This window comes from Pungitius pungitius, chromosome 9, assembly GCF_949316345.1.
Source record: "Pungitius pungitius chromosome 9, fPunPun2.1, whole genome shotgun sequence".
NCBI classification, from domain to species: Eukaryota; Metazoa; Chordata; class Actinopteri; order Perciformes; family Gasterosteidae; genus Pungitius; species Pungitius pungitius.
The window spans coordinates 6,169,705-6,195,976 of record NC_084908.1 but is presented as its reverse complement, the minus strand read 5'-3'; the positions used below and the strand labels follow the sequence as shown (position 1 = coordinate 6,195,976).

The following is a 26,272-nucleotide window of genomic DNA, read 5'->3' as shown; positions in this document are numbered from 1 at the left end:
GAATTATAAAGCGCAGACTGGCTTAAACCATAAGAGCGACTCCTCCCCCCAGATGAGTGGAACCAGCTGTTACTCATGAATCACAGCGCAGTCAGAAATATAGAAATCAAAGCTTGTGTCTCAGTGACTCCATGTCAGGAACTGTGTCAGTCTGCAGCATCTCGCCTCCTCCTGTTCCTCACAGATGATTCTCCTGGAACACAGCATACGGATGGATATAATGAAATCAAAGGTTCCTTTGAAAAAACATCTTGATCAATGCATGACCAATAAATCTGTTACTAAATAGAACTATTCATGAGACTAGATTCTTATCATGATGTCATGATGCAGCTGTCATGATTTAACTAAATTTCTGTTTGGTGACAGGATCCAGGGCCAAATCATCAACCATCAAAACAAGTTGACAAGTGACCTCCCTCACCTTTCTGTCCCTTGAGTCCTTGCAGCCCAGGACGGCCTTGTTCACCTGTGTCCACACAGAGTAGATTAGTTTATAACATGAACAACCAGTTGCTAGTACAAACTTATGGTAGAAGTCTAATGATTGAGAAGAATGGGTTCCTCACAGAACGTTGTTGTACAAGTGTTTCATCATATGCACAAGGTAACGTGCGGGGGGAGGGGGTGTTTGGGGAAAAGTTGGCGAGGCGGAGTCTCAACAACCTGAACAAAGGCTCTAGCAGCTGAAATATTGTGTGGAATACTGCATCACTGTACCCACTGTGTACTCAGCTATGAACATGTATCTATTTACCTCTCTCTCCTTTGGGCCCTGGGTATCCTGTGTCTCCTTTGTGTCCTGGTCTCCCAGGCTGCCCCACAATGGCTCCCTGTGCTGTGGATGACAGGTTCAGTTGTTATCAGAAATCCCCTCATCTCTCAGCGACGTCATCCTTCTTCCCAGTAACAACTTTACTTTTAATGTATTCCACTATATCTGTGATGTTTGAATTGGAACCAAACAGCCGGCTGTATCCGGGTCGACCCGGGGGGCCAGGTGGTCCCGGCGGCCCTTGGATGGTGCGATCATTGTGGTCTCGATCAGAGTCACGCAGCAGACCGTGATCTGGGGACAAGCAGAGTAGAGTCAACCAGTGGTCTACCTCTTGATTTGACATCTGTAATGTCATTGCACACAGGCTCACATCTGATGTATTCCAGCAGATCTGTGGCGTTTCCATGGGAACCAAACCACCGGCTGTCTCCAGGTGGCCCCGTGGGTCCAGGCGGTCCTGGGGGTCCTTGGAACACACGACTGCTGTATTCCCTCACAATGTCTTGTAGGAGGCCGTGGGCTGCAGGGACAACCAAGCAAAGCTCTCTGTGTGACTGTCAATCAAGTTGAAAGGACACATGTCGGGACATTTAAGTTCATACGTATCTTGTAGCCTCCCTCATACTATACAGGAGCAGAAACTCAAACGGTCTCACCCCCCAGCTTTCAGATGAAGGATTCCTGTGTGTCCTATCATGAAGAGGTTCTATTCCATCCTCATCCCTTATTCCTACTTCATCTGTCCACAGCTGTCTTTAACTCCATGCCTGTGAGCACTGGTTAATCCCCATTTAGAGCAGGTGGTGTCCTTTTCAAAACATGTCAGACTATTGCCAGCCTTGACAGACCGTGTACGTGTATTTCGAGTTGGGAATGAGGTCTAATCAAGAGTTAAAACTAGTAAACGTTTAGAGAAGCAAGTATTTCCATCTTATCCAACTTTTAGCAGATCACTTGAATCCAACATTCTATTTCAGTTGATCGACTCAGCCGAAAACCCCCCATTCCATGAATGACCTCTGCCTGGCAGACGAGCTGAATGAGTTCTACTGCAGATTTGAATGTCCTGACTGCATCCCCCATAACCCCACCGCCTCTCCCTCCCCCGACCCATCAGAGGCTCACACCTTTGGATTAGTCTCCCCTCCCCCACCGTCCCTCTCTGCCCTGGAGAGACATGTTAACCGGCTCTTTAAAAGACAGAACCCCCGTAAAGCAGCCGGTCCGCACTCAGTCTCACCCCACACCCTGAAGCATTGTGCCGACCAACTGTCCTGTGTTCACTGCCATCTTCAACATCTCCTTGGTGAAATGCCACGTTCCAGCCTGCTTCAAGGCCTCCACCATCATCCCTGTTCCCAAGAAGCCCAGGATCACAGGACTGAAGGCCACACTACAGGCCAGTCGCCCTGACCCCCCCAGTCATGAAGTGCTTTGATCGGTTAGTCCTGTCCTACCTGAAGTCCCTCACCGACCCCCTCCTGGACCCCCTGCCGTTCGCCTATAGAGCCAACAGGTCTGTAGACGATGCTGTCAACATGGTCCTCCACTTCATCCTCTAGCATCTGGACTCCCCAGGTACCTACGCCAGGATCCTGTTTGTGGACTTCAGCTCTGCCTTCAACGCCATCATCCCGTCTCTGCTGCAGGACAAACTCTCTCAGCTGCACGTGCCTGACTCCACCTGAAGGTGGATCACTGACTTCCTGTCCGACAGGAAGCAGCATGACAAGCTGGGGAAACATGTCTCTGCCTATCGGTCCATCAGCACCGGTTCCCCCCCAAGGCTGCGTTTTTTTCCCTTTGCTCTTCTCCCTGTACACAAACAACTGCACCTCCAGTCACCAGTACGTCAAGCTCCAGAAGTTGCTGATGACACCACCCTCATTGGACTGATCTCTGGAGGGGATGAGTCTGCCTACAGGTGGGAGTCTGTCCACCTGGTGACGTGGTGCAGCCAGAACAACCTGGAGCTCAACGCCCTGAAGACAGTGGAGGTGAACTTCAGGAAGTACGCAGCCCCACCTTCCCCCCTCACCCTGTAATACTCCCCCGTCACCTCTATGGATTCCTTCCGTTTCCTGGGCTCCATCATCACCCAGAACCTCAAGTAGGAGCTGAACATCATCTCCATCACCAAAAAGGCTCAGCAGAGGTTTTTCTCCCTTAGGCAGCTGGAGAAATTCAACCTGCCACAGACGATGATGGTGCACTTCTACACGGCCATCATCAAGTCCATCCTCTGCTCCTCCATCACCGTGTGGTACGCTGCAGCCACAGCCAAGGACAAGGGCAGGTTGCAGCGTGTCATCCGCTTTGCAGAGAGGGTGATCGGCTGCAATCTGCCGTCTCTCCAGGACCTTGAAGCAGCCAGTAGGATTGTAGCTCACCCCTCCCACCCCGGACATGAACTGTTTGTGCCCCTTCCATCCATTAAATATCTAATCATCATCCCGGACTGTGTTTTATTATTTAAATACATTTTCTTTTTGTAGCTATTTGAAACCTGTATTGCTGTCCTTTTTAGCTCATAGGCCAAACACAGATAGTCTGGATTTTACACTAAATACATTTGTTCAAGAGGTTGTTAACATAGTTGGGCCCAGTATTTACACTTCCTGGGTATATTTCTGGGAACCAAAGGATGGGCAGTGTTGAAGTTGCTACTGTTCGAAACCTTTAAAGTCCACCAAGTTGTCCACAGCAGGCCTTTACATTAACAGTGGGTTACTAAACACAATAGCAATACACCTAAACTATTTTGAGAGGAGAGCGGTTCGATGACGCTGTAACAAGCTCAAGGGTCCAAGCAATTCAGTTCGAACCACTCCCTGAACGGGAAACACACTAGTAATGTATTAAAAGAGAAATCGTTTGTGATGTGATAAGAATGAAGACTTCCTCTAGATCACATACATTTGATGTAATCAGTTACTTTGATAGCCATATGGGTGTAGTCTTCAGTATCCAAGTGTCTGTCTCTGGAACCAGCCACACTAGGCTCTCCCTTGTATCCTGAGGTTCCAGGAAGACCAAACAAAGTTTCTCTTAGACCGTGCCCTGGAGATCAAACAACATGAGAAAGAAGAAACAGTTCCTTAGTTATTAGGTCAGATGGAAAAATGAATCAGAATGACTAATGAATTGAAATCATTGTGGGAGTATTTGTTGATATAGTGCTCTATTTAAATCCTCAAAGCAATATTTGTGAATGATTGACACAAAACTAGGGTTGTTGTACAATATTTTTGGACCCCAATGCCAGCAAGTAGTCTTTGTTAAAACCTTGCCCCAGTTTTAAATTCGGGGATGTAAACTCACTCTTGGTATAATGTTGTGGTTCTGCTTTCAGCGTCTCTCCGTTTGGATATCGACCACGGGTACCCTCGGGTCCATGGGGACCATGGTGGACTGGTTGGTTTCTGAAGGCAACACCTTTGAAACAAGGGAGCAGATGTGAAGGTTGACAAAATGTAGGTTATACTACTTTACATTGTAATTTTATACTATTTATTTTTGTAAATCTTGGCAGATAAACTCATCATGAAGTGATGGAGCTAATAACAGTTTGTCAGACTCACTATGCAGGTAGTCACGAATGTCTGAACTGATGTGGTTCCCAAATCTGGATGGGCTAATTGGACCTGCTGGTCCAGCTGGACACGGGATACCGGGGCAACGAGGAGGCCCCTGATGGACCCCTAGTTGGACAATGAAAACGAACATTGGCTTGAAAATGCTACTAGATCCAATGACCAGTATAGACTACGTGAACAAGACAGAAAGAGCTCAAACACCTGATTTTACTGCATGGCCAACTGTTCGTATGCTATTTCTTGGTTGATACGTTTTCAGGAAGCCGTGGTGGTCCAGGAAACCTGCCACCCCCTTTCTGGTGCCATACAGTAATACTCACCTTTCATGATGGCAAGGACTCGTTCAGCTACCTCCTGGGTGCTTAATCCATAGCTGCTTGGGCATGGAGCTCCAGGAGGTCCTGGTGGACCAGGAGTACCAGCCATGTATCTCCTCATGTCCTCTCCTGGACACAAATGATTGACCTACTCTGACAAACAGTCTCACATGCAGTGTTGACAGTTACTTTGAAAAAGTAATCCGATTACTCCTTTAAAAGTAACTTAGTTACTTTACAGATTACTTGATTTTAAAACTAAATTAGATTACAAGTTACTTTATTAGTTAGGAGGGGATTGCTGTGCTGCTGACGATCCGACCGGCCAACGGTACGGCTGACGGGTCGTTGACCCGGCGGGCCGGACGCACACCGGCGGCGAAGGCTGATAGATGTCCATGGTACGCGTGTGCGCATTTACGGACATATGCGCACACGCGCCCCGCTGTTATAACGGTAGGGGAAACACTGGCTTGATAGCACTTTGTCGCCACCAGCACAGAGTGTACAACGAACCTTGATATTTCCATCTTTAGCTGACAAATACTCAAAATAGTGATTGTTTTTCTCCTCCTCCATTGGTGTTTGTGTGGCAGGTCTGTGTATGTACACGTGTATGTGACGTGACCCTCATGCTGAAAACGTGACCTAATGGTCGCATCTACGTGGCTTCACTCCTAGAGACAAGTAATCAAATATATATTTTACTATTAGTGAATTGGACAAGTAATTTTAATCCGATTACCGGTTTGGACATACTATTGCCTTAGATTACTCGTTACTGAAAAAGGTGGTCAGATTAGAGGTAAGGCGTTCCTGGCATCACTGCTCACATGCTTTGCTGAAAGCATGGTATTAAACCAACACCCTTCAACTGTGGTGACTTTGCCATTCAATTTAGTATTTTAGCAACCTCCAAATGAGACTTACGTTGTAATATGTTGATAACATCATTAACAGAGATGGAGCCGGGTGGACCTGGAGGACCGGGAGGACCAGGCGTCCCATCATATCCTCTACCTGAACCTGAAGAGGTGAAAGTTATTAGGAAAGTTAGAAAAGCTGTCGGTGTCTCACACAGAGCTCCTGTATAATGATTTATGGTCATACCCTGGATGTAGGCAATAACTTGGTTGGCCAAGTCATCCACTGCAGTCCCTGGGGATCCTGGAGGACCAGCAGGTCCAGGAGGTCCAGCCAGGTACTGCCTGATACCATCACCTGCATGTCAAGACAATATTGTCTCATTAATTCGATCACAGAGAAAAATGTGCATGAACCAAAGTAAATACAAGAATCACCTACTCTGAAGGTAATCTGCTATGTACTGGCCAACGTCAGTTGATCCAGACCCACTTCCGTCTCTTCCGGGTGATCCAGGTGGTCCAGGTTGTCCAGGTGGGCCTGGGGCTCCAGGGCTGGATGAACCACCTGGTACAACACCACAAATAATGTAACAAAAGAATGAAATATCAATCACCTACACGTATGATTAGCGCTCAATTAATAGCATTACTTATCATTCATGCTTGTTGGTTAGGCTAATGCAGAGGTGCTTTTCAATCACATCTGATTGCAATAATAAATCTTTGGAGTACTCGTTGGAGTAAAATTATGGTTATGAAATCGTAGAAGACATTGCTGTTCTTGATTTTCCCAACATGTGTCACGGTTTGGGTCTGCTCTGTCTTATTTTGTAGTTTTCATGTCTCTGGTGTTCCTGGGTAACTTCACTTCCTGCCTTGTCCTGTCTTCCCCTGTAATTGTCTGCCGTGCCTGATCGTTTCCACCTGTGTTCAATCACCTGCACCTCCCTTGTGTATTTAAGCCCTGTGAGTCCCTTGTCTGGTGTGGCGTCATTACATGTTGACGTTCTTGTGTCCCGTCAAGTAAGTCAAGTCTATGTTTTCAAGTCCAGGTCCCTGTTTTTTTGTCTGTTTTGTTTTTGCCTCCGTCCTCCCCTTTTTTTGGTTGGAGTGATTTTGAGTTTGAGTTTGAGTTTTTTGACAATTAAAGTCTTTTATTTTTCAACTCTGCATCTGAGTCCTCCCTCCTTGCCCTCGACCGCGTCCCCCCTCTGACAACATGCGTGTTTTCCGTTTTGCTTGTAGTTGTTAAATAGTGAGTAGTGGACCATAGAGGTAGTGGTCTTCATCCAACAGCCAATATTTTGCATATATTAACCATTAGTCAACTTACTTCGAGGAAAAGGAATTGGTATTTGTATGATACTATATCTTCATATTGTTGAGCCCTCGTGCTCTTACTGTGAACTACTCCAGGTGGTGAACATTTAAAACTATGGTTCTGGTTGAGGTGCCACAACTGTTTTCTTTGCAAATCATATTTGGCCAGTGAATCATTGTTCTTCTGGCCCCTCCATTTGGGACCACCCTGCCTTAGGATACCCTACCTTGATCTGTTGCCCCCGATAACACAGCTCCCAGGGCCACTCAAACCCTCCACCCAGTTAATATTGAGGAGTACAAACATTTGATAATATATGATGCCTTGTCAATCATGTCAGGATCAAAGCATTTGAATATAATGGATGTATAAGAGAGCCCAATAAGAAGCTACACAAACTTTGAATGGCATGACGTTTGGTCACTTTAATTAAGTACAAACAAATGGTCACTCCCATGTTTTGAAATGATTCACACCTCCTTTATTCCTCATGGGTGCCAGAAAAGACTTCTGCAAATACACACTGGTGTTTCCTTGCAAATAGCTGCTATGGGAATTTATCAGAGGAGTCCAAGTGATACGTTACACATTCTTGAAGATTTGTTATGAAAGGTATGGTGCCATCTTGCATTGAGGCTAGAAACACGGCAGCTGGACGAGTTCCAAATGTAAACATGTAATTCTAAGCTAATGAAAATATAAACCAATCCGTAGTTCATAGGAATAATATTCTAACAAATATATAGTTAATTGCATTATATTTCATTTCCCCATAATGCTACACACTGGATGATTGACAGCAACCCGTTTCTGGTTACTCACAGTCATGGAGACCTTCTAAAAGCACACCATTGTTTTTTTATCAATGCATTTTTTTACCTAATATTAATGTTGGTCTTACCATTGTTGAGCACAGGGACTCCTGGGGCACCAGGGGGTCCTCCATAACCTGCAAGGAACAGGTAAATGGTAAAGGAGACACAGGGATTGACAGGCAGAAGAAACATGAAGGGATTGTGTTTTACAATTCACAATGACTCCATCTCCATCTCTTATAACAAGACACATACAAGTAGAGCATTGATACCAGCTCTGTAAGACAGGATCAGAACATTGGCCTAGTTTACCTTGAGGTCCTTGTGGCCCCTCAGGGCCCGTTGGGCCCCGAGGCCCCATGGGTCCTGGCTGACCTGGGACACCTGACATGAAAAACACTGATTGATCATCTGATCTAGTAAAAAAGCTTGGAGGTTTGTCATCCCTCCAATTAAACTGTAAGATGGGGATGAAAACTTTAGAAAACGTAACAAATATTACAAAAATATATTTTGAACTGCCAACAGTATCAATCAAAACTGAATCTTATCTAAAAGGTTCACATACCAACCCCTGGTTCCCCTGGACTCCCTGGAAGGCCCGGTTGACCTGGTTCACCTGAAACAATTGTGATTACATTAAAATATGTTTCTTTTAAACGTTTAAAAGGTTGGTAATCTACTCTATCCAAAATTCTCACCTTGGTAACCCTGTGGCCCTTTGACTCCTAAGGATAATGAAAGATAAGATGAAAGAAAGTAACTGTCCACTGGAATTCTAAGAAGAGTGTCCATTTATCTGCTACATTCACCAATACAATTATGTTTACATAAATGCATCATACATACAGTCCTCTGACCGTTGAAAAATACTTTTGTTGTCAGTAGCAGAGCATCTGGTTTGTCAAACCTACCTGCTGGACCCTGCGGTCCAGGGGGTCCTGGGGGTCCAGCAAAAAAGGTTTCTGTGGTAAACCAAGGAGGAACACATTAAAGAGGCCAAACAAAGACACTAAAAGCTGAATATGACAGGTTTCTTGATTTATTTGTTTTCTCTAAGACCTGAGGTTGCCACAAAGCTGCCAGGTTCTCCTTTCTCTCCTTTGGGTCCAGGTATACCAATTCCTGTTCCTTTCTCTCCTTGTTCTCCCTTAGGTCCTGCATTGTGAAATCAATGTGCCATCACAGAAAACCACAGATGTACCAACAATCCTCACATCCCTCAGTCCATTTTGGTTTCCAGATGCTTAATCTGAGTCAAGAGTTTGGGTTTACCAGGTTGTCCTGGGATACCAGCGGGGCCAACAGGACCAGACAGACCATGGGTTCCAGCAGGACCTGGAGGTCCAGCAGGCCCAGCTGGCCCAGCAGGCCCAGCAGGCCCAGCAGGCCCAGGGGCTCCGGGTATTGCCACAGTATTGGAACCAACTAGAAATAAAAAAGCAAGAGCTGAACGCAGCTGCATTTAGAATTCATGTATCATAAGGTTCATTTGTCTAGGAGAAAGTTTTGCTTTGTCCATGTTCTCACTTGGAGCGATGACATTACCAGGGGACCCTGGTTGACCTGAAAGACATCTATATGTTATTATATGATTCGACTTTTCATTATACAGTAGATACAGGCACACATACCTTAGCTTTTTTGGCAAGAAAAGTTACCTGTAGTTTACACAACTTGAATCACAAACATGTGTTTTGAAGTAAAGTGTGTATGCGAGCTTTCTTTGGGCACATTAAAGGTGAACCAGAATTGCTGGAAGTCACGCAGTTGTTCCACCACTTTAACTATTTCACCTTAGAGATTTCCCAAGAGATTGTCTAAAGCTGACGACCACATCAGCGTCAGCTGTGTTTTTTTGCCAAGTACCAAATGGTATCAAGTTACACACCAAATTTGTAGCCTTTCCACTCTCATTAGAAAGAGTTTAATGAGTTAGCTTTCATAACTCTTGCATAAAACATAATTTTTATTTCAACATCGTATTGAAAAAAAGCTGCTGTTCGATTCCCTAGACAAAATTCACGACAAGAGTTGATAAGATGAAAACTGCACAAACTGCTGGTGGTAGCCTACCTGGTGGACCAACATCTCCAGGAGGTCCTGGCTGTCCCCTTACTCCAGGAAGTCCCATCGAACCTGTGTCGCCTGCATAAATACTCCGGATTACAGAGCATTTTTTTTTTACCTGAACAACACCTCTATATAATATAGTCTCTGGACGTCACACATTTGACCCCATCTTAGTTTGTTTTTCATCCCACCTGCATGTATACTTACCCTCCTGTTAATTCAGATCATGCCATAATATCAGCTCATTACCCACACCTGGTTCTCCTTGCCCTACTCACTTGCAGCACATCCCCTCGTCAGCCACGTCACGTTCTGTTGTTTCCTGACATCTTGTGTATGCCATGTTTTCCAGTGTTTCTGAATTAGCCAACAGCCCGCAATTCTGACATCACCTGCCTTTGGACCATGTATTCTCTGCCTGCCCCTTTTCGGATTTGTCTGCCTGTCTGATTGCCATCCTGGTTCCGACCCTGCCTGTTTTCATCTCTGGACTCCCTGCCTGCCTGCCTGCCCCTCTGGATTTTTTTTGCCTACTGACGGATCTCCCGGTTTTTTACGTCACCTGAACTCTAAGTAAAATCCACCTGTCGTTGTCTGAGTCATACTTTTGGGTTCCTTTGTGTACCGGTACCAGTACCCATGACAGTGGAGGTCTACTAGTGAAGGCATGATGAAAAATAAAATACACTTAATGACTTATTGTTGCTATATTTCTTTTCTATAACTCACCACGTGGTCCCCTCTCTCCTTGTTCTCCTTTGTTTCCTGTAAGCCCTGGTGTTCCTTCATCACCTGTTGGACATAAAGCTCTAAGACAACTTTTTTGAACTCGTAAAGAGATGTCTTTACGTAATATAATTGCTGTGGCGTCACGAGAGACTGGGTCCTGGAGGGACGCTACATCCCCAGAAGATGGCTGTGTCCTGGGACATGGCTATGGCCCCATCTGCTGGTGGACCCAGGAACCCCACCCCTCCAGTCCCGCACACCTGAGACTGATCAACACCTAATGAACTGAAGGGTTTTTAAGAGACAGAGAGAGGGAGTAGGGGGGGGGGAGAAAGAAAGCTGAAAGAAACGAGCAGCAGACCGGGCACCGGACAAAGGACCAGACCACGACATACCAGTAAGACAGAAGAAGGGTGTTTTCCTGCCGAAGGGAACCAGTGTTTTAGTTTTACCTCAAGGAGAGGGTCTACCTAAGTTTGTCACAGAGAACGTTAATTTCTGTTAGAACCCCCCGAACAGCAATTAAACATTATTTTCCGTTAACCTGGTGTCCTAGCACTCCTTGAACTGTTCCGCAGAGAGCGGTGTGGCCTCCCGTGACGTCACATATGGTGGAGAATGCGGGCACTGTTCAAGCGGTAATAGTGCATGTCAGAGGAGGACACTGAAAGTTTTATTTCCCACTTCTCTAAATTGACCGTAGGCCACAGAATGGAGGACATTTTGAAAGCCCTTATTGCTGGACAACAGGCCCTTGTGGAGGAACAAAAGAAAGCCAACCTTCTGAAGGCAGAGGAATTGCAGCTGCAGAAACAGATGGCCGCCCAGAATGTCCACACAGTAAAGTGTAAAGTGCGCAGATGCATAAGCTTTCCGGATCACGCGGAAGTGGTTGGAACCGGAGAAGAATACAGCGCCGGCGGTGGTGGAGGCCATTGTCGTGGATCGTTACCTACGGGCCTACCTTATGAGGCGAAACGGGTCCTCAGCCATCAGGCCTTGACCACGGCCGATCTAACCGTGGAAGCGTTTGAAAAATACCAGGCCACCACAGAGATGCTTCGTGCTTCAAGAAAAGAACCCAGGACTGCATCCCTGCCCCGGCTGGGAGGAGTCCGGCCCCAGCTCCTCAACCCAGCCTCTTCAGGAGCTGCCCCGACGCCAAGGGGAGCCAGAAGTCCAGCAACAGTGCACCGAGAACGGGAAACCCGACAGTGTTACCGGTGTGGGGAAGTGGGGCACCTCTCCTGGGAGTCTGGGGCTCCGGCGGATGAACCTATGCCCACTGCTGAGTCATCCAGCTCACCACCCGCCCACCGTTCTGCCTCCCTAATGGGGCTCATAGAGGGCAACCCAGATCGACCGCCGACCTGCCCAGTGATGGTGAATCACCATGACGTGGAGGCCCTGCTAGATTCAGGTAGCTGGGTCACCCTGGTACGTCAGGACCTGGTGAGCCCGGGGTGCCTGGTCCCATGAAAAGTCCTCCCCGTCTCCTGTGTCCATGGAGACACCAGAGATTATCTCACCACCGAACTCCAACTGACCACTACCCGGGGAACCATATTCACAGAGGCGGGGGTGGTTGACTCCCTACCTGTTCCTGTCCTAATTGGACGAGACCTCCCTGCCTTCTACCCGCTTTGGAGGGAGACCCAGGAGAGGCCAATCTAAGCACCTCGGAAGCGGAGAGGTAAGACCCATGAGAATACGCAGGTGCCCCCCGCCGAATCACGCGTTCCGGCCTATGCTCTTGCAGGTGCCCAGGCGGACCCCGAAGGGGGTCCCGACACAGGCGACGAGAACAGGGCCCAGGACAGCGCTCCGATCTCCAGTGAGGAAGACGCCCGGGGCCCCAAGGAACCTCCCCCTCTCACAGGCCAGTATGGTACAGCCCAATTACAAGATCCCACTCTTACCAATGTCTTAGGAAGGGTGCAGGTAGTAGAGGGAGTAGTAATGGGGGGTAGGACTAGCCCTAGTTACCCTCATTTCGCAATAAGCCGGGGGTTAGTTTATTAGGTAGTTAAGAAAAATGAAGTGCAGGAGCAGCTCCTTGTACCACAGCCCTATCGAGCCACCGTACTAAATCTAGCACACACGCACCCTCTCGGGGCTCACCTAGGGGTAGAGAAGACTAAGGAAAGAATCCTGCAGTTCTTTTGGCCAGGCGTACACAAAGAGGTAGAGAATTACTTTCGGAGTTGCCCGGAGTGTCAGCAGATGGCGCCAAAACCCACATATAGAAACCCGCTCATTCCCTTACCCATCATCGAAACTCCGTTTGAGAGGATTGGACTGGACATAGTTGGGCCCCTACCAAAAAGCGCCAGGGGACACCAGTACATTCTGGTCATCCTAGACTATGCCTCCCGCTATCCAGAAGCCGTCCCGCTGAGGAAGGCTACATCCAGGCACATCGGGAAGGAGCTATTCCTCCTCTCAACTAGTCTGGGGATCCCAAAAGAGATAGTGACGGACCAAGGCACGCCATTTATGTCCAGGGTAATGAAAGAATTTTGCGCTTTACTGAAGATCAAACCGCTGAGAACCTCAGTCTACCATCCCCAGACCGATGAATTAGTCGAATGTTTTAACAAAACGCTAAAATCCATGCTGCGAAAAGTGGTGGGGGAAGATGGGCGCAACTGGGATCATCTGCTACCATACCTACTGTTTGCGGTGAGAGAGGTTCCGCAGGCATCCACTGGTTTTTCACCCTTTGAGCTCTTGGTTTCATACAGACCCTGAGGACTGCTGGACATTGCCAAGGAGGCCTGGGAGGAGCAGCCTTGCCAACAGCGAACACTAATTGAGCATGTCGGGGCAATGAGGGAGAGAATGAAAGCCATCTATCCCATGATGCGGTAGCACATGGAGACCGCTTAACGGCAACAGCAGGCCACCTACAACAGGTCCGCTCAACCCAGAGAGTTCAAGCCCGGGGACAGTGCTGGTCCTGGTACCTACCGTCGAGTGTAAATTCCTGGGAACCTGGCAAGGACCATATGAAGTCATTGAGCGGGTGGGAGAGGTAAATTATAAGGTAAGGCAACCGGATAAAAGAGAACCTGAACAGATTTACCATGTCAACCTCTTAAAGAAGTGGCACGCCACGGAGGCGCTATTCAATTATCTACCCACCACGGAACCCAAGGGCGCGGAAAGAGGTGCAGGTGGGTCCAATCGTAACCGAGAGGTGTTCTCCTCCCGCCCGGGCACACAGAAGTAACCCAACATGAGATCCGCACCGTGCTGGGCAAAACGGTAAACCAACGCCCGTACCGGGTGCCGGAGGCTCATAAGGTGGCCATCCAGGAGGAGGTAAGGAAGATGCTGGAGCTCGGGGTAATCGAAGAGTCCCAAAGTGCCTGGGCAAGCCCCATTGTACTGGTTCCCAAACCAGATGGGTAGATACGGTTTTGCAATGACTTTAGGAAGTTGGACGAAGTGGTGGAATTTGACGCCTACCCAATGCCGCGGGTTGATGATTTGGTAGACTCTTTAGGGCATGCCCGGTTTTTAACCACTCTTGATCTCACAAAAGGCTACTGGCAGGTGCCCCTGACACCGGGGTCCATGGAGAAGACTGCCTTCGCCACACCAGAGGGGCTCTACCAGTATACCCGGCTCCCATTTGGTCTCCACGGAGCGCCTGCCACATTCCAACAGCTAATGGATCGAGTCCTGGCTCCCCACAAGAGGTACGCAGCGGCATACTTGGATGACGTGGTCATCCACAGTCCGGATTGGGCCAGCCACCTACCCAGAGTGCAAGCTGTGGTTGATTCGCTCAGGGATGCAGGCCTCACAGCAAACCCACAGAAGTGCAGGCTGGCCTTCAGTGAGACAAACTACCTGGGGTACACCATTGGGAGGGGGTTGGTCAAGCCTCAGGAAGCAAAGTTGCGGACTATACAGAACTGGCCCCAGCCCATCGCCAAGAAACAGGTGAGATCGTTTTTAGGCCTAGCGGGCTACTACCAACGTTTTATTACGGGTTTTGCTACCATCGCTACACCGTTAACAGAGCTGACAACCAAACGACACTCACGAATGGTGAGGTGGAACCCGGAGGGGGAGGCGGCCTTCGTCAACCTGAAGCAAGCGCTGTGTTCCGTTCCAGTCCTGGTGGCGCCTGACTTCAAGAAAGAATTCATTGTCCAGGCAGATGCCTCCGAGGTGGGGCTGGGAGCTGTACTTGCACAGACACATGATGGGGAGGAACATCCCATCCTCTACATAAGCAGAGAACTGCTTCCAAGAGAAAAGAACTACTCCACGGTGGAGAAGGAATGCCTTGCGATTACCTGGGCCCTGGAATCCCTGCGATTCTACCTCCTGGGCAGACGCTTTACGGTGGTGTCGGATCATGCCCCTCTGCAGTGGATGGCCAGGAACAGGGAAACCAACAGTTGAGTTACCCGGTGGTTTTTAAGCTTGCAAGCATTTAACTGCAAGAGCCACAGCAATGCGGATGCCCTCTCCAGACGGGACGCCTTCTGCACCTCCTTTGCCCCGACGAGGACGTCTGTCTCGAGGGGAGGGATGTGTGGCGTCACGAGAGGCTGGGTCCTGGAGGGACGCTACATCCCCAGAAGATGGCTGTGTCCTGGGACAGCTATGGCCCCATCTGCTGGTGGACCCGGGAACCCCACCTCTCCAGTCCCGCACACCTGAGACTGACCAACACTTAATGAACTGAATGGTTTTTAAGAGACAGAGAGAGGGAGTAGGGGGGGAAGAAAGCTGAAAGAAACGAGCAGCAGACTGGGCGCCGGACAAAGGACCAGACCACGACATACCAGTAAGACAGAAGAAGGGTGTTTTCCTGCCGGAGGGAACCAGTGTTTTAGTTTTACCTCAAGGAGAGGGTCTACCTAAGTTTGTCACAGATCATTATTTTCCGTTAACCTGGTGTCCTAGCACTCCTTGAACTGCTCCGCAGAGAGCGGTGTGGCCTCCCGTGACGTCACAATGCTTAATGATGCAATGACCTTATCAATTATTGGGCTAATTATTTGTGTTATATTTCATGTCCATTGTTTGGTGATTCTCTTCATATTTTAACATTAAAGGGTACTCGAATCATTAAATCAGTCCATTTTGTGGAAACTATTCACTGAAATTGCGATGATATCCCTTGCCATTGAGTTTCACCTTTACATTATTTAATTGTCATTTTCTTAACCATCAAAATATTCCCCTGCTTTTATAAAAGGATCTGTTACCATGTGTCCAGCAGAATGTATTCTGGTAAATGTACTCACATTTAAAACAAATCTCACATTTTATTTTTAAAAGCCATTGTCAAGGAGCATGTTTTACATGTCTACTAAGTTACTCCCAGTAGGGACGACTCAGGAGAGCCATAGCTCATGTGGACCAACTGGTCGTTATAATGGAGCTATTAAACTGAACTAATTTAGTCGTTTTTTTTGAAGAAAAAGAAGATAAACCAATAAAGGTACCTTTAGGGCCTGGTGCTCCTGTCTCACCCGGGAAACCCTTTGGACCTGGAGCTCCTGCAAACAAGTGATTACAGATGCAACACATGACCGACAGTCAACAGGAAAAATAACACTGCTTCATCTTCAGTAGTCAGTCTTTACCGGGGCTTCCTGAGGAACCTTGCTCTCCCATTGGACCTAAATCAAACAAGTCTTAGTAAAAATGCATTTTGGCATCTGTTTTGGCACATGACTTTACATGGCACTTTACATGTCCTTTGTTTTTGAAAAAACATTCGTAAGGGTTTTTAAATTTGATCCGGTAGGGGCTATAACTCCAACATGACCTTTAACCTTACCTTTTGGCCCCACAAGACCAGCAGCACCAGCAAGACCCGGACGTCCTGCCTCGCCTTGAGATCCTGTCAAAAGCACGTTTCATTTAATCAATGTATCGTTTTCTGTCATTCAACGATGGGAACATAAACATCTTCTACCTTTGTCTCCTTTCACTCCAAAGCCTTGTGGTCCAACCTCTCCCCGGGGGCCCGTTGGCCCGTCCCGCCCCCTCTGTCCTGGTGGTCCCTCGGCACCTGCTTCACCTGGGTCACAAAGGAGGAGGGACTCACTCACTGTCTCTCTTCCTACTCCTACTGTGGGGTTGTCCTCAAAGAACAGAGACGAGCATCTTCACACTACCTCCACTTCCCTTTGGTCCTCTTGGTCCATCCAATCCTGGATGTCCCATCTGCCCAGGGGGGCCTAAAGAAATGAGATATAAAAGGGCAGAAGCAGCTGGCAGTTAGTTGGTCACCTCTGTGGGAAGGAAACATCTTCATCATATTTTGCTCAGTCTCACCTGACTGGCCGGGAAATCCATTATCACCTGCAAAAGAGCAATTCATGGATGTTACCCAGCTTCCGGTTTTTCCTTGACATTTTGAATACATATGAAGGGCTGTTCGTCACCTTTTAGTCCTAGCTGCCCCGGATCACCTGTAGAGAAACAACCATTCTTATGTCAGATAACGAGAAAATATCAGTTTCCAAATTATTTTTCAATTGGTGCAAACATGCCTTTAGGTCCAGGATCTCCTTTCTCCCCTTTAAGCGAGTATGCAAGTGTTTCTGGTTGTGAAAACACATCCGGATCAGTAACATTTATATAAATATAAATATGCTGTGGTGTGATCCCTGAGATTATGTTAAAAGAACTCATCGGTACCTCTTACAGCATCCGACCGGAGTTCGGCCTTGACCAGCCGCTCAACGGCTATCTGCAGGGCGGCAGAATTGCTGCCGATGTATGAAGCGTCCAGTGGATCGATGATGTTGACGGCCGAGGAGTCCAACAGTCGGCTGGACCTGGCTGAGGCAGTGCCAGTAATGGCTTCAAGAGCATCAAGGCGGTTCTTGTACCGTTTCAAATCTTCACCTGTGAGGCCAGAGAGAAGATGATGGACTTGTTGAGAGGAGCTTTAGTGACCCTTGTGAGGGTATATAACATGCTGCTGGAGAATGTATATAACATGCCCAAAGCGATGAGTCCAAAGAGGAGGCTGAGGAGGAGCAGCAGGTTGAGCAGCCACTTCCACCAGCTGCAGTGGAAGCAGAAGCTAAAGCCTGACTCGTCAGTAATGATCTCTGACAAACAAAAAATGGCAATAGACAGACACTTAACAGAGATTTGGGACATCTTTCACATTGGACATTTGACTTTAGACCGAACAAATACAGTACTAGCTATAGAAGAAAACTAAATCTGCACCATATACAGACCTGCATAGGTGGCTTTGTCTTTTGTGGCAACTTTCATGGTTGAAGCTATAAAAAAAGAGCAAAGAATTACACACTGAACAAGACATATGATGTATGTCAGGGGTCTGCTCAGGGGTCAACGCTTTTTAGGCCAAGGTCCCCCATCTGATGGCGAGATGGAGCAGGGACCCCCTATTCTACGGAGTTTGGTCTGCCATCTTTTATTTTTGAGCTTTGTCCTCTTTAGACATGAGCATGAACGCAATCTGATTGGCTAGTGCCTGTGCTGTCGCTACAATATGTTGGATTCATGTTCATGTGTATATAAAGACAATAAATACAATTCTGATTCTGAAGACATTTAAATATCTGGATAAGATTTTTTTTTTAAATGGTCTTATCAACCAAAAATGTCGCGACCCCCCTGCGGTACCTCCGCAGACCCCCTGCGGGTCGCGGACCCCCTGTTGAAGACCTCCTGATGTATGCGATGAGTCCAAAAGGCCAAAGAGTTTAGTTGTATACGTAAAGCTCTACATTTAGCATCCGTTCCTCCCTCCACTCTGCTGGATGATAGCCCCTGTTTCTCTCTCTTCAGGGAGTCCCCCGAGTAGGTGGCTACAAGACAGAACAGTTAACACTGATCATAGGAAGACATCTAGGGGACATTGAAATACAGCAGCAGTGACAACAGTCAAGGGAGTGGGGTCACTGCCTGAGTGTTAGTAGTGTAAGCAGTAGTACGTGGTAGCATTCACCGTTACCAGAAGTCAGAGCAGGCTGAGCAGACATGAACTGCTTCCCTGTGTCTTTGGTCATCACCAGGCGCTCTGTCTCCTTTTTGACGGGAACGTTCTCCTTCTCTATCACCACAAACTTAGTAACTTTGTTGTCGTTAAAGGGACGGCTGGGTCTCACTGTGGGACACAGACAACACACTTAGTGAACGATGGGCACAGTGACTACAGTACACAACCATGTGTGTTACAGTGTGTACATCACTTTCTTTCACAATCACATCTATGAGCCCCTTACCTGGAGTGGTGCTCAGTCCAGTGGCAGAAACATTCTTCTGCACACCATAAACTGTGACATCTCTTAAAAGGGTCATCTGAACATAACACAGTGTACTCCTCTTTATTCTGAGGCTTTTTTTTAAACTTCTACTCCAAAAATTAAATTTAAATTACAATCCTTCGTATTTTGAGAATTGCCTGAAAAACAGCCCTATAAGTCGTATAAAACATGGAGATACCAGGCTAAAACACATTGATGTGCTAGCGTTGTGTGTGGACAGTACACATGGAAGGTTTCAAGTTGATAGAGCACTGAAACCACTCCAGAGGAGGGTTTTGTGCAGGGCTCATGACAGGAATCAAAAACTGGACCTTTTCCTTTTATTTTTCCGCACTTTTATTGTCTAATCTTATTGTATCCAACCAACACCACTTGTAAAAGAGCTCCCGTTGCCACTCAGAAGTTAAAATGGCTAGTGAGAATCGGCTGAGAACCCCCCCCATTTCTTAAAACCTGCATCTAAGTTAGCTTCTAACTTTAAATGGAAAAATGTACATAAGCAAATTATCTGGACTAATTTCCATAACATATTTCATAACTTGTTGGAGTTGTCTTTTGAGTATTTTCAAACGTATATGTGCAGATTGTAGCTAAGACTAAGGTTTTGAGGAGTGAAGCTTTCATATATTCTTGTTCAAAGTTGGCACTGGCTCGGTTCTGGCTTGGTCCTTTTGCTCTCAGACTGAACAGCGCAGTGGGAAAAGATCTCCATGGAAAAGGACCTCCGTAGATGCGTTCTGTTCTTAGCATCACTGCTTTACCTATTTGTGAATTGCTTCCATTTGGAGAGAGGACCGTAGTAGAGGACCTGCATGTTTACTAACTCTCCTATCATTTCAGATCCCGCCACATTATCAACGTCTACGCATTCCCTGCCTCCCCCTCTGGATTTGTCTCATGGTTTTGACCTTGCCTGAACTTTAAGTAAATCCACCCGTCTCTGTCATTGTTGTCTAAGTCGTGCTTTTGGGTCCTTTCGTGCACTGGTACCAGAGATCGCTACAACAGGACAGAACAGAGCAAAGTCCTATCAGTCCACCTATTACACCTTACTGCCTTTAACTGTCCTCAGTGTCTCTTACTCTCCCTATCTTTCTTGTGGCTTTGAATGGTCTGGTCCCCCAAATAACCAACTGTGACTTTTTTGTTCCAACCATTTTATTTAAACAAAGTCTGCAGTGAAAATAGAAACTTCAGCCTGCGAGAGTAACAAGGTCAATACGGCTCACAGAACCGAGACGCTTCACTTTGTGAAAGGTCACACAGTCGCTTTGCTCAGGTGTGACTGAGAAGGGAGAAACAATAGTTGTACTGGCTACATGTTACTGCTTTTCATACATGACTGACCTGATGGGTGGAGGGTGGTGAGAGAAGACAGGTTGTGGTTGGTGTTGTAACTGTAGCTACTGCTCATACCTCCACTGTTGCCATACTGATCTAGTAGTCAAAACAGAACAGAATGGTTCATCACATGTTTATGAACACAGAGAGACTTGATGGCTCATTAGTTGAACCTGCGCCGCTGCTCTCCGACATGGTCCTAGTTTCCACACTGGCCTTCTTGGGGATGGGCAGCGTGTTGTTAGGGGACTGAGGGGGGCTAGTGTGGTTTCTTCTCAGCAGACGTTTCACGTCATCCAGCTCCGTCCCTGAGGGGCAGAGCTGACATCACACATATGTCCCCTATGTCTCAGCATGCTTTAGTCCCAGACAGTGCACAGACATGAAGTCAGTAAGTCAGGATTACACTCCTGCATCGTGATCGCCATCCAGATGTATATGGAAGAGTCCTACTCACAGCTCCCTGGTGGAGAAGCGCTCTGAAGCCTGGCTCTGATCTCACTCTCTACACAAACAACAAAATGAGTACATATTACATTGCTTTGATAACAACATGTGCTGTACAGGTCAGACCTGGTACTATGTGTACTGTGACACAGACGCCAGTATACCTCTGCTCTGAGTTCTCCCTCTGGTGGCACTACTTGAGGTTGCACTTGAAGGGCCTGAAAGAAAAAGAAAAACCTGAAAGATTGAATGCGTTTGCTCGTTCCAGATGATAACCTGAGACCCAGGTAGACCTTACCGTACTCCTTCCTGCTGTACTCTGGAGATGAGTTTCTGCTTGAAACTGTGTTGACAAAGTAGAGATCAGATCAGCCTTCAGTTTGCTGTCATTCCCACATGAAACGGCGTGAATGACTTGACCTCTGACCTCAGACTCACCGTCGACAACTGAGTGAGCGCCTGCCATGGCCGTGCTCATGCTCTTCTTCTCTTTCAGAGCTGAGTGAAGGACAGTGGTGCACGATCCTCTCTTTGAGTCACCATACCCTCCTGGACCGTAGCTGGTCTTTGATGCCGTGCCGAGACCCCCATCCCTTTTTTTTTCTCTACCATTATTCACACCAACAGAAGACATGCTGGAGGAATCCTCCGGAGGCTCTAAACTAGATAGACTAGTAGATATTAGCCATCAAATACAGTGATCGTTTCTGACTTTTTTTTGCCATCTCATCAGTAGCAGTAGATCTTATCAAAACTCTCATCAAATATGCCTAGATCAGTTTAGATTAAACAGGAATCCTTCCACTAACACATAAAACATGGTTGCTCGCGCTGCCCACAGTAATTACCTTAGTTGTTAATAAAAAAACACGAGTTGACATTTGGAAGCTTGAGGGGTTTTTCATTGGCTAAATACCATGATTAACTTCCCTTTCATTAAGTTGTGCATCTACTTTGCTCTGCTCAGGAAAACTAGAACTTAGTTGGTTTATTAAATCTTTTTAGTGAATACCGCCTGCTGTTAGAAAACCTTTTTTTGACCCACATTTCCCCCTGTAAGAAACCTAAATCAGAACAATGCAATTGGCAGTGGAGGGAACAAGTGCTGATGACTTCCTGTCAACTTTGCAATCTGCCGTTCCATGTGTAGGAAGGTGGCACCGCTTTCTCGGGGATGTCAGTCAGTGCTGAGTTTCACAGAGCATCCGGCTGCAGATACATAGGCTCCTTCGCTATAACTTGGGAACCAGCCGAGGGTCAAGACACTTCATACTGCAATGAAAAGCCGTCTTCATTATGAATTCATATCACATATGAATTCACATGTTCCAAGATGGCCCATGTTCCAAGATGGCGTCGCAGACGGCTGCCTCTGTGTTTCGGTCCTCTTTGTTTTGTGTTGTTTTTGTCGTTGCGATTCCCAGAGCTTTTTCACCAGAAATGAGCTCTTGAACATCCATGGAACAACTCCAGAGTTATTTCCAACTCCTCTTCTTTCCTCTGTGGAATTACTGGACATTCTAGTCACATTCTGGTTCTCGCACACCGCTGCCAGGCATCTTTCTCTCCAACGTGCGCTCACTGTGCAACAAACTGGACGAACTTCGGCTGCTGGTGAGAAGAGACAGAGACTTTTCTTCATCCTTCGTTTTGTGTTTCACGGAGACGTGGCTCTGTGGATTGATACCGGACTCTGCGCTCCAGCTGCTCAGAGCTCTTCGGAAAGACGAAGGGTGGAGGGTGGAGGAATCTGCTTCTACCTCAACAACAGCTGGTGCAACGACGTAACAGTGATCCAACACTGTTCTCCTCTTCTGGAATCTTTTATCATTAACTGCAAACCCTTCTACTCCCCCCGTGAGTTAGCTTCATTCATCCTGGTCAGTATTTACATTCCACCGGCGGGCAACGTGCACGAGGCACAGCAGACACTCGCCACCTGATATGCCGTGTGGAGCGGACCAACCCGGACTCCTTGGTTATTGTCCTCGGAAACTTTAACAAAGGAAACCTCGGCCATGAAGTCCCTAAGTTCAAACAGTTTATTAAATGCCCGACCAGAGAGGAGAACACGCTGGATCACTGCTGCACTACAGTAAGCAGGGCTTATCACGCCGTCCCTCGTGCTGTGCTGGGACACTCAGCCCACATCATGGTCCACCTGATTCCCGCATACAGGCAGAAACTAAATTCTGCAAACCTGTGGGGAGGGAATCCAAGAAGTGGACCAGCGAGGCTCTAGAAGATCTTTGGCGTGCACAGACTGGGATGTTTTCAGGACTGCTTCTGACAATCTGGATGAGTTCACAGACGCTGTAACTTCTTACATCGGCTTCTGTTAGCACAGCTGTGTACCATCATGCACCAGGGTGAGTTATAACGACGACAAACCCTGGTTCACAGCGGAACTCAGAAAACTATGTCTGCAGAAGGATCAGGCATTTAGGAGTGGGGACAAAGACACAGAGTCAAAATACAGGTTTAGCAAGGCGGTGAGAGAAGCTAAACGACTGTACTCTGAGAGACTCCAACATAAGATCTCAGCTAATGACTCTGCATGAGTTTGTAGAGGCTTTATGAATGAGTGTTACTGCAGATTTGAAAGACAATGTCCTGACTCCATCCCCCACAACTCCACCACCCCTCCTTCCCCCGACCCATCAGTAGCTCACACCTTTGTATTACCCGCCCCTCCACCGCCCCCAAGGACCCTCTCTGTCCTGGAGAGAGATGTTAACCAGCTCTTTAAAAGACAGAACCCCCGTAAAGCAGCCGGTCCGGACTCAGTCTCACCCCAAACCCTGAAGCATTGTGCTGACCAGCTGTCTCCTGTGTTCACCGCCATCTTCAACATCTCCTTGGTGACATGCCACGTTCCAGCCTGCTTCAAGGCCTCCACCATCATCCCTGTTCCCAAGAAGCCCAGGATCAAAGGAATGAATGACTACAGGCCCGTCGCCCTGACCTCTGTAGTCATGAAGTCCTTTGAACGGCTAGTTCTGTCCCACCTGAAGACCCTCACCGACCCCCTCCTGGACCCCCTGCCGTTCGCCTATAGAGCCAACAGGTCTGTAGACGATGCTGTCAACATGGTCCTCCACTTCATCCTCCAACATCTGGACTCCCCAGTCTGCCTACAGGTGGGAGTCTGTCCACCTGGTGACGTGGTGCAGCCAGAACAACCTGGAGCTCAACGCCCTGAAGACAGTGGAGATGGTCGTGGACTTCAGGAAGAACGCAGCCCCACCTTCCCCTCTTGCAGGAGGCCGCGGGCTGCACCCTCCTCATCCTGTGTGAAATGTGACGGCCTACTGTGAAGTGGTGGATTTTGGTTACACAGAGCCGAACGTTATCCCTGAGGAATTCATTCTTTCATTTTGTGGGGTCACATGTCTTTCCTTTGTAGCTATGTGTCTTTTGGCAGGAGCTGTTTAGAATTCTACATGGCCCTGAAGCGGTATTGAATGGGCGTTGCTCGATGCTCACTTGATTTTTCTTTTCAACTAAAAGATGGTAAAAGGCAAATCAGAAGAGTTGCCGTTTAAAGTCTTTTTTTGGATGAATAGTTCCAGTGAACGGTCTGTGTTGCTTTTGCCCATTTCTTGTTGTGTGCCGCACTGTCCACGACACCGTCGGCCATCATGCTCCCACTTTTAGAACTTCTAAATCTACTCTTTGCTGTGTAAACGACATGCCGTCAGCTCTCGACTCTCCACGCAACATATTTCATAAAATGTGCCTTTTAAAAAACATTCCCATTTCCAGAGGTGTCAAGTAACGAAGTACAAATACTTTGTTATCTTACTTAAGTAGAAATTTTGGGTATCTATACTTTACTAGAGTATTTATTTTTCGACTTTTTACTTCTACCCCTTACATTTTGACACAAATATCTGTAGTTTATAAAAATAGCCTCCTTTAGGGTCGCCACCTTTTGTACAGAAACAAAAGGGACTCTACGGGCGAGGTGGGGCAGGCGGGCGGGGTGGGGGGGGGAACAGACATCACGTGACGGATGCAACTATGGCAGCGAGAAATACCCAATCAGGGACGAATAGGACGAGTCTTCACAGAATTCGGGTGGGATTATTTGCATAGAAGACAACTCGGAAAATACGGGACAAACCCCGTCCTGTATTCATTCAAAACAGGACGTGCTATTTCATGCTCAAATAGCCTACGGAATGATTCCGTATTATAAGGGACGGGTGGAAACCCTAGCCTCACATTTACCATTCCGACACCCTATTGGTTTTCTCCGTGATGCGCCTGCAGATGACACAAAGTGACTCGTTAAGTGGGTAAAGTGGTCGGGGGAAGGTTCTTTTTCAGAACGGCAGGTTGCAGTGGTCGGTTCCTGCGCTGGTCGGTGGAAGGATCCTTTTCAGAACGGCACTCACTCAGTTTGGCATCTAGCGACATGAACGTCCCTCCTCCTCCTCATGCAAATTCCACATGAGTCTTCATGACCATGGGTTAGTTGTAAATGTTTTTTTTTAACTTTATTGAGAATCTGGTAAAACACAGCGAGCTGCAAGTAGCGCAGCGTCTTAAATAAAGTGGTGTATGTCTTAATGCAAAGCTTTAGAAATGAACACAAAGGGATTCTGTATTTTGCTGTCACTGGAAAATGGGTTCTGGTTATGCTATATACATATATATAGCATATATATATATATATATATATATATATATATAAATGATGGAAACATGGCGAATTTCAGAGAGGCAACGCTAAAACAACAAAGAGACATATGTATCGACCTGCATGCTATATATATATATATATATAGCATGCAGGTCGATACATATGTCTCGGCAGGTGACATGATCTAAAAGCGCCTTCCCATCATATTGTAACAGACAGATATGTTCTGTTAGCGAGGTTACACATTAAAAGTTTGTCCTTAATGGATTTTTTTCTCCCTTAAATTAATTTTTCTTTTATACTTTAAGTAGTTTTAAAACCAGTACTTTTATACTTTTACTTAAGTTAAAAGCTTGAGTTGATACCTCAACTTCTACAAAAGTATTTATAAACCCTAGTATCTATACTTCTACTTGAGTAATAAATGTAAATACTTTTGACACCTCTGCCTGTTTCCTCCGCCTCCCTCTCAAAGTTGTGAAAAACTGCATAATACGAAGTTTCACCTGCCAATCCAATCTGGCTTTTGCAATTATTTGAACTTGCACTTCAGCTCACAAACCTTGTCTGACCGTTTCTCAGCATGTGCAAATTTCTACAACACATATGTCAAACCCACGCCGTCCAGTGCTGCCCGTTGCCGGAGTCTGGACAGCCCCCCGGACGACTTTTCTATTGTGGGAATTACAGAAAGGTCCACAGACATTTACCTGTCCGCGAGTTCTTACCTTATGGATTAGTTGTTCAGAAGTGATACTTCCACCACAATGAGTGTGTCTTGCTCAGCAAATGAAAGTGCATCAACTCGAGATGTTGAAGGAAATCGCTGTGCAGTGCGTGTGCCTGACTCATTCTTCAGGGGACAAGTCCCAACGAAGTGAAATAAGCCCAGGGGTTTTTCATTATTAAAGACATTCAAAGTGTCTTGCACAACTCTTTTCATCAAATTGGGTTATTTCAATAATGACATTCATGTTTCCAGTGTGAAGACTAAACCAAGTAAGTCCTTAGCCCTAAACATAAAAACAATGGGACCATTATAAAATATCATCACTG

The 26,272-nt window shown here is 46.9% G+C and overlaps 1 protein-coding gene across 8 annotated transcripts; it reads right to left on the bottom strand.

Moving 5' to 3' along the window:
* Positions 1-56: 56 nt before the first annotated feature.
* Positions 57-26,044, bottom strand: LOC119217577 (collagen alpha-1(XVII) chain-like). 8 transcript variants are annotated; one of them, XM_062564327.1, is made up of 41 exons: positions 25,945-26,044; positions 21,007-21,173; positions 20,867-20,911; positions 20,733-20,786; positions 20,579-20,626; positions 20,295-20,429; positions 20,128-20,217; positions 18,462-18,620; positions 17,725-17,769; positions 17,479-17,589; positions 17,171-17,380; positions 17,023-17,073; positions 16,915-16,941; positions 16,805-16,831; positions 16,645-16,707; positions 16,443-16,547; positions 16,305-16,367; positions 16,108-16,143; positions 15,967-16,020; positions 10,496-10,558; positions 9,770-9,841; positions 9,224-9,259; positions 8,969-9,121; positions 8,756-8,851; positions 8,608-8,658; positions 8,395-8,421; positions 8,262-8,312; positions 8,006-8,077; positions 7,780-7,827; positions 5,997-6,122; positions 5,802-5,912; positions 5,622-5,717; positions 4,695-4,820; positions 4,360-4,479; positions 4,100-4,213; positions 3,695-3,838; positions 1,149-1,298; positions 920-1,069; positions 758-838; positions 425-469; positions 57-193 (listed from the first exon to the last, which is right to left on the bottom strand). In XM_062564327.1, the coding sequence occupies exons 2-41, from the start codon at positions 21,044-21,046 to the stop codon at positions 147-149; spliced, it is 3,342 nt and encodes a 1,113-aa protein (XP_062420311.1). In that variant the 5' UTR covers positions 21,047-21,173; positions 25,945-26,044; the 3' UTR covers positions 57-146. The 8 variants fall into 8 exon arrangements, 7 of the variants coding, with proteins under 7 accessions (XP_062420311.1, XP_062420306.1, XP_062420307.1 ...); XM_062564322.1 differs by having other exon boundaries at positions 21,007-21,230; positions 25,945-26,024; XM_062564323.1 differs by having other exon boundaries at positions 21,007-21,239; positions 25,945-26,012.
* Positions 26,045-26,272: the final 228 nt, after the last annotated feature.

Coding starts and splice junctions, on each gene's coding strand:
- LOC119217577 (XM_062564322.1), bottom strand. CDS start 21,202: ATGTCTTCTGTTGGTGTGAATAATGGTAGAGAAAAAAAAAGGGATGGG. Junction 17,074..17,170: donor CCGGTCGGATGCTGTAAGAG/GTACCGATGAGT, acceptor TTTCACAACCAG/AAACACTTGCATACTCGCTT. Junction 16,548..16,644: donor AGGACCAAAGGGAAGTGGAG/GTAGTGTGAAGA, acceptor TTTGTGACCCAG/GTGAAGCAGGTGCCGAGGGA.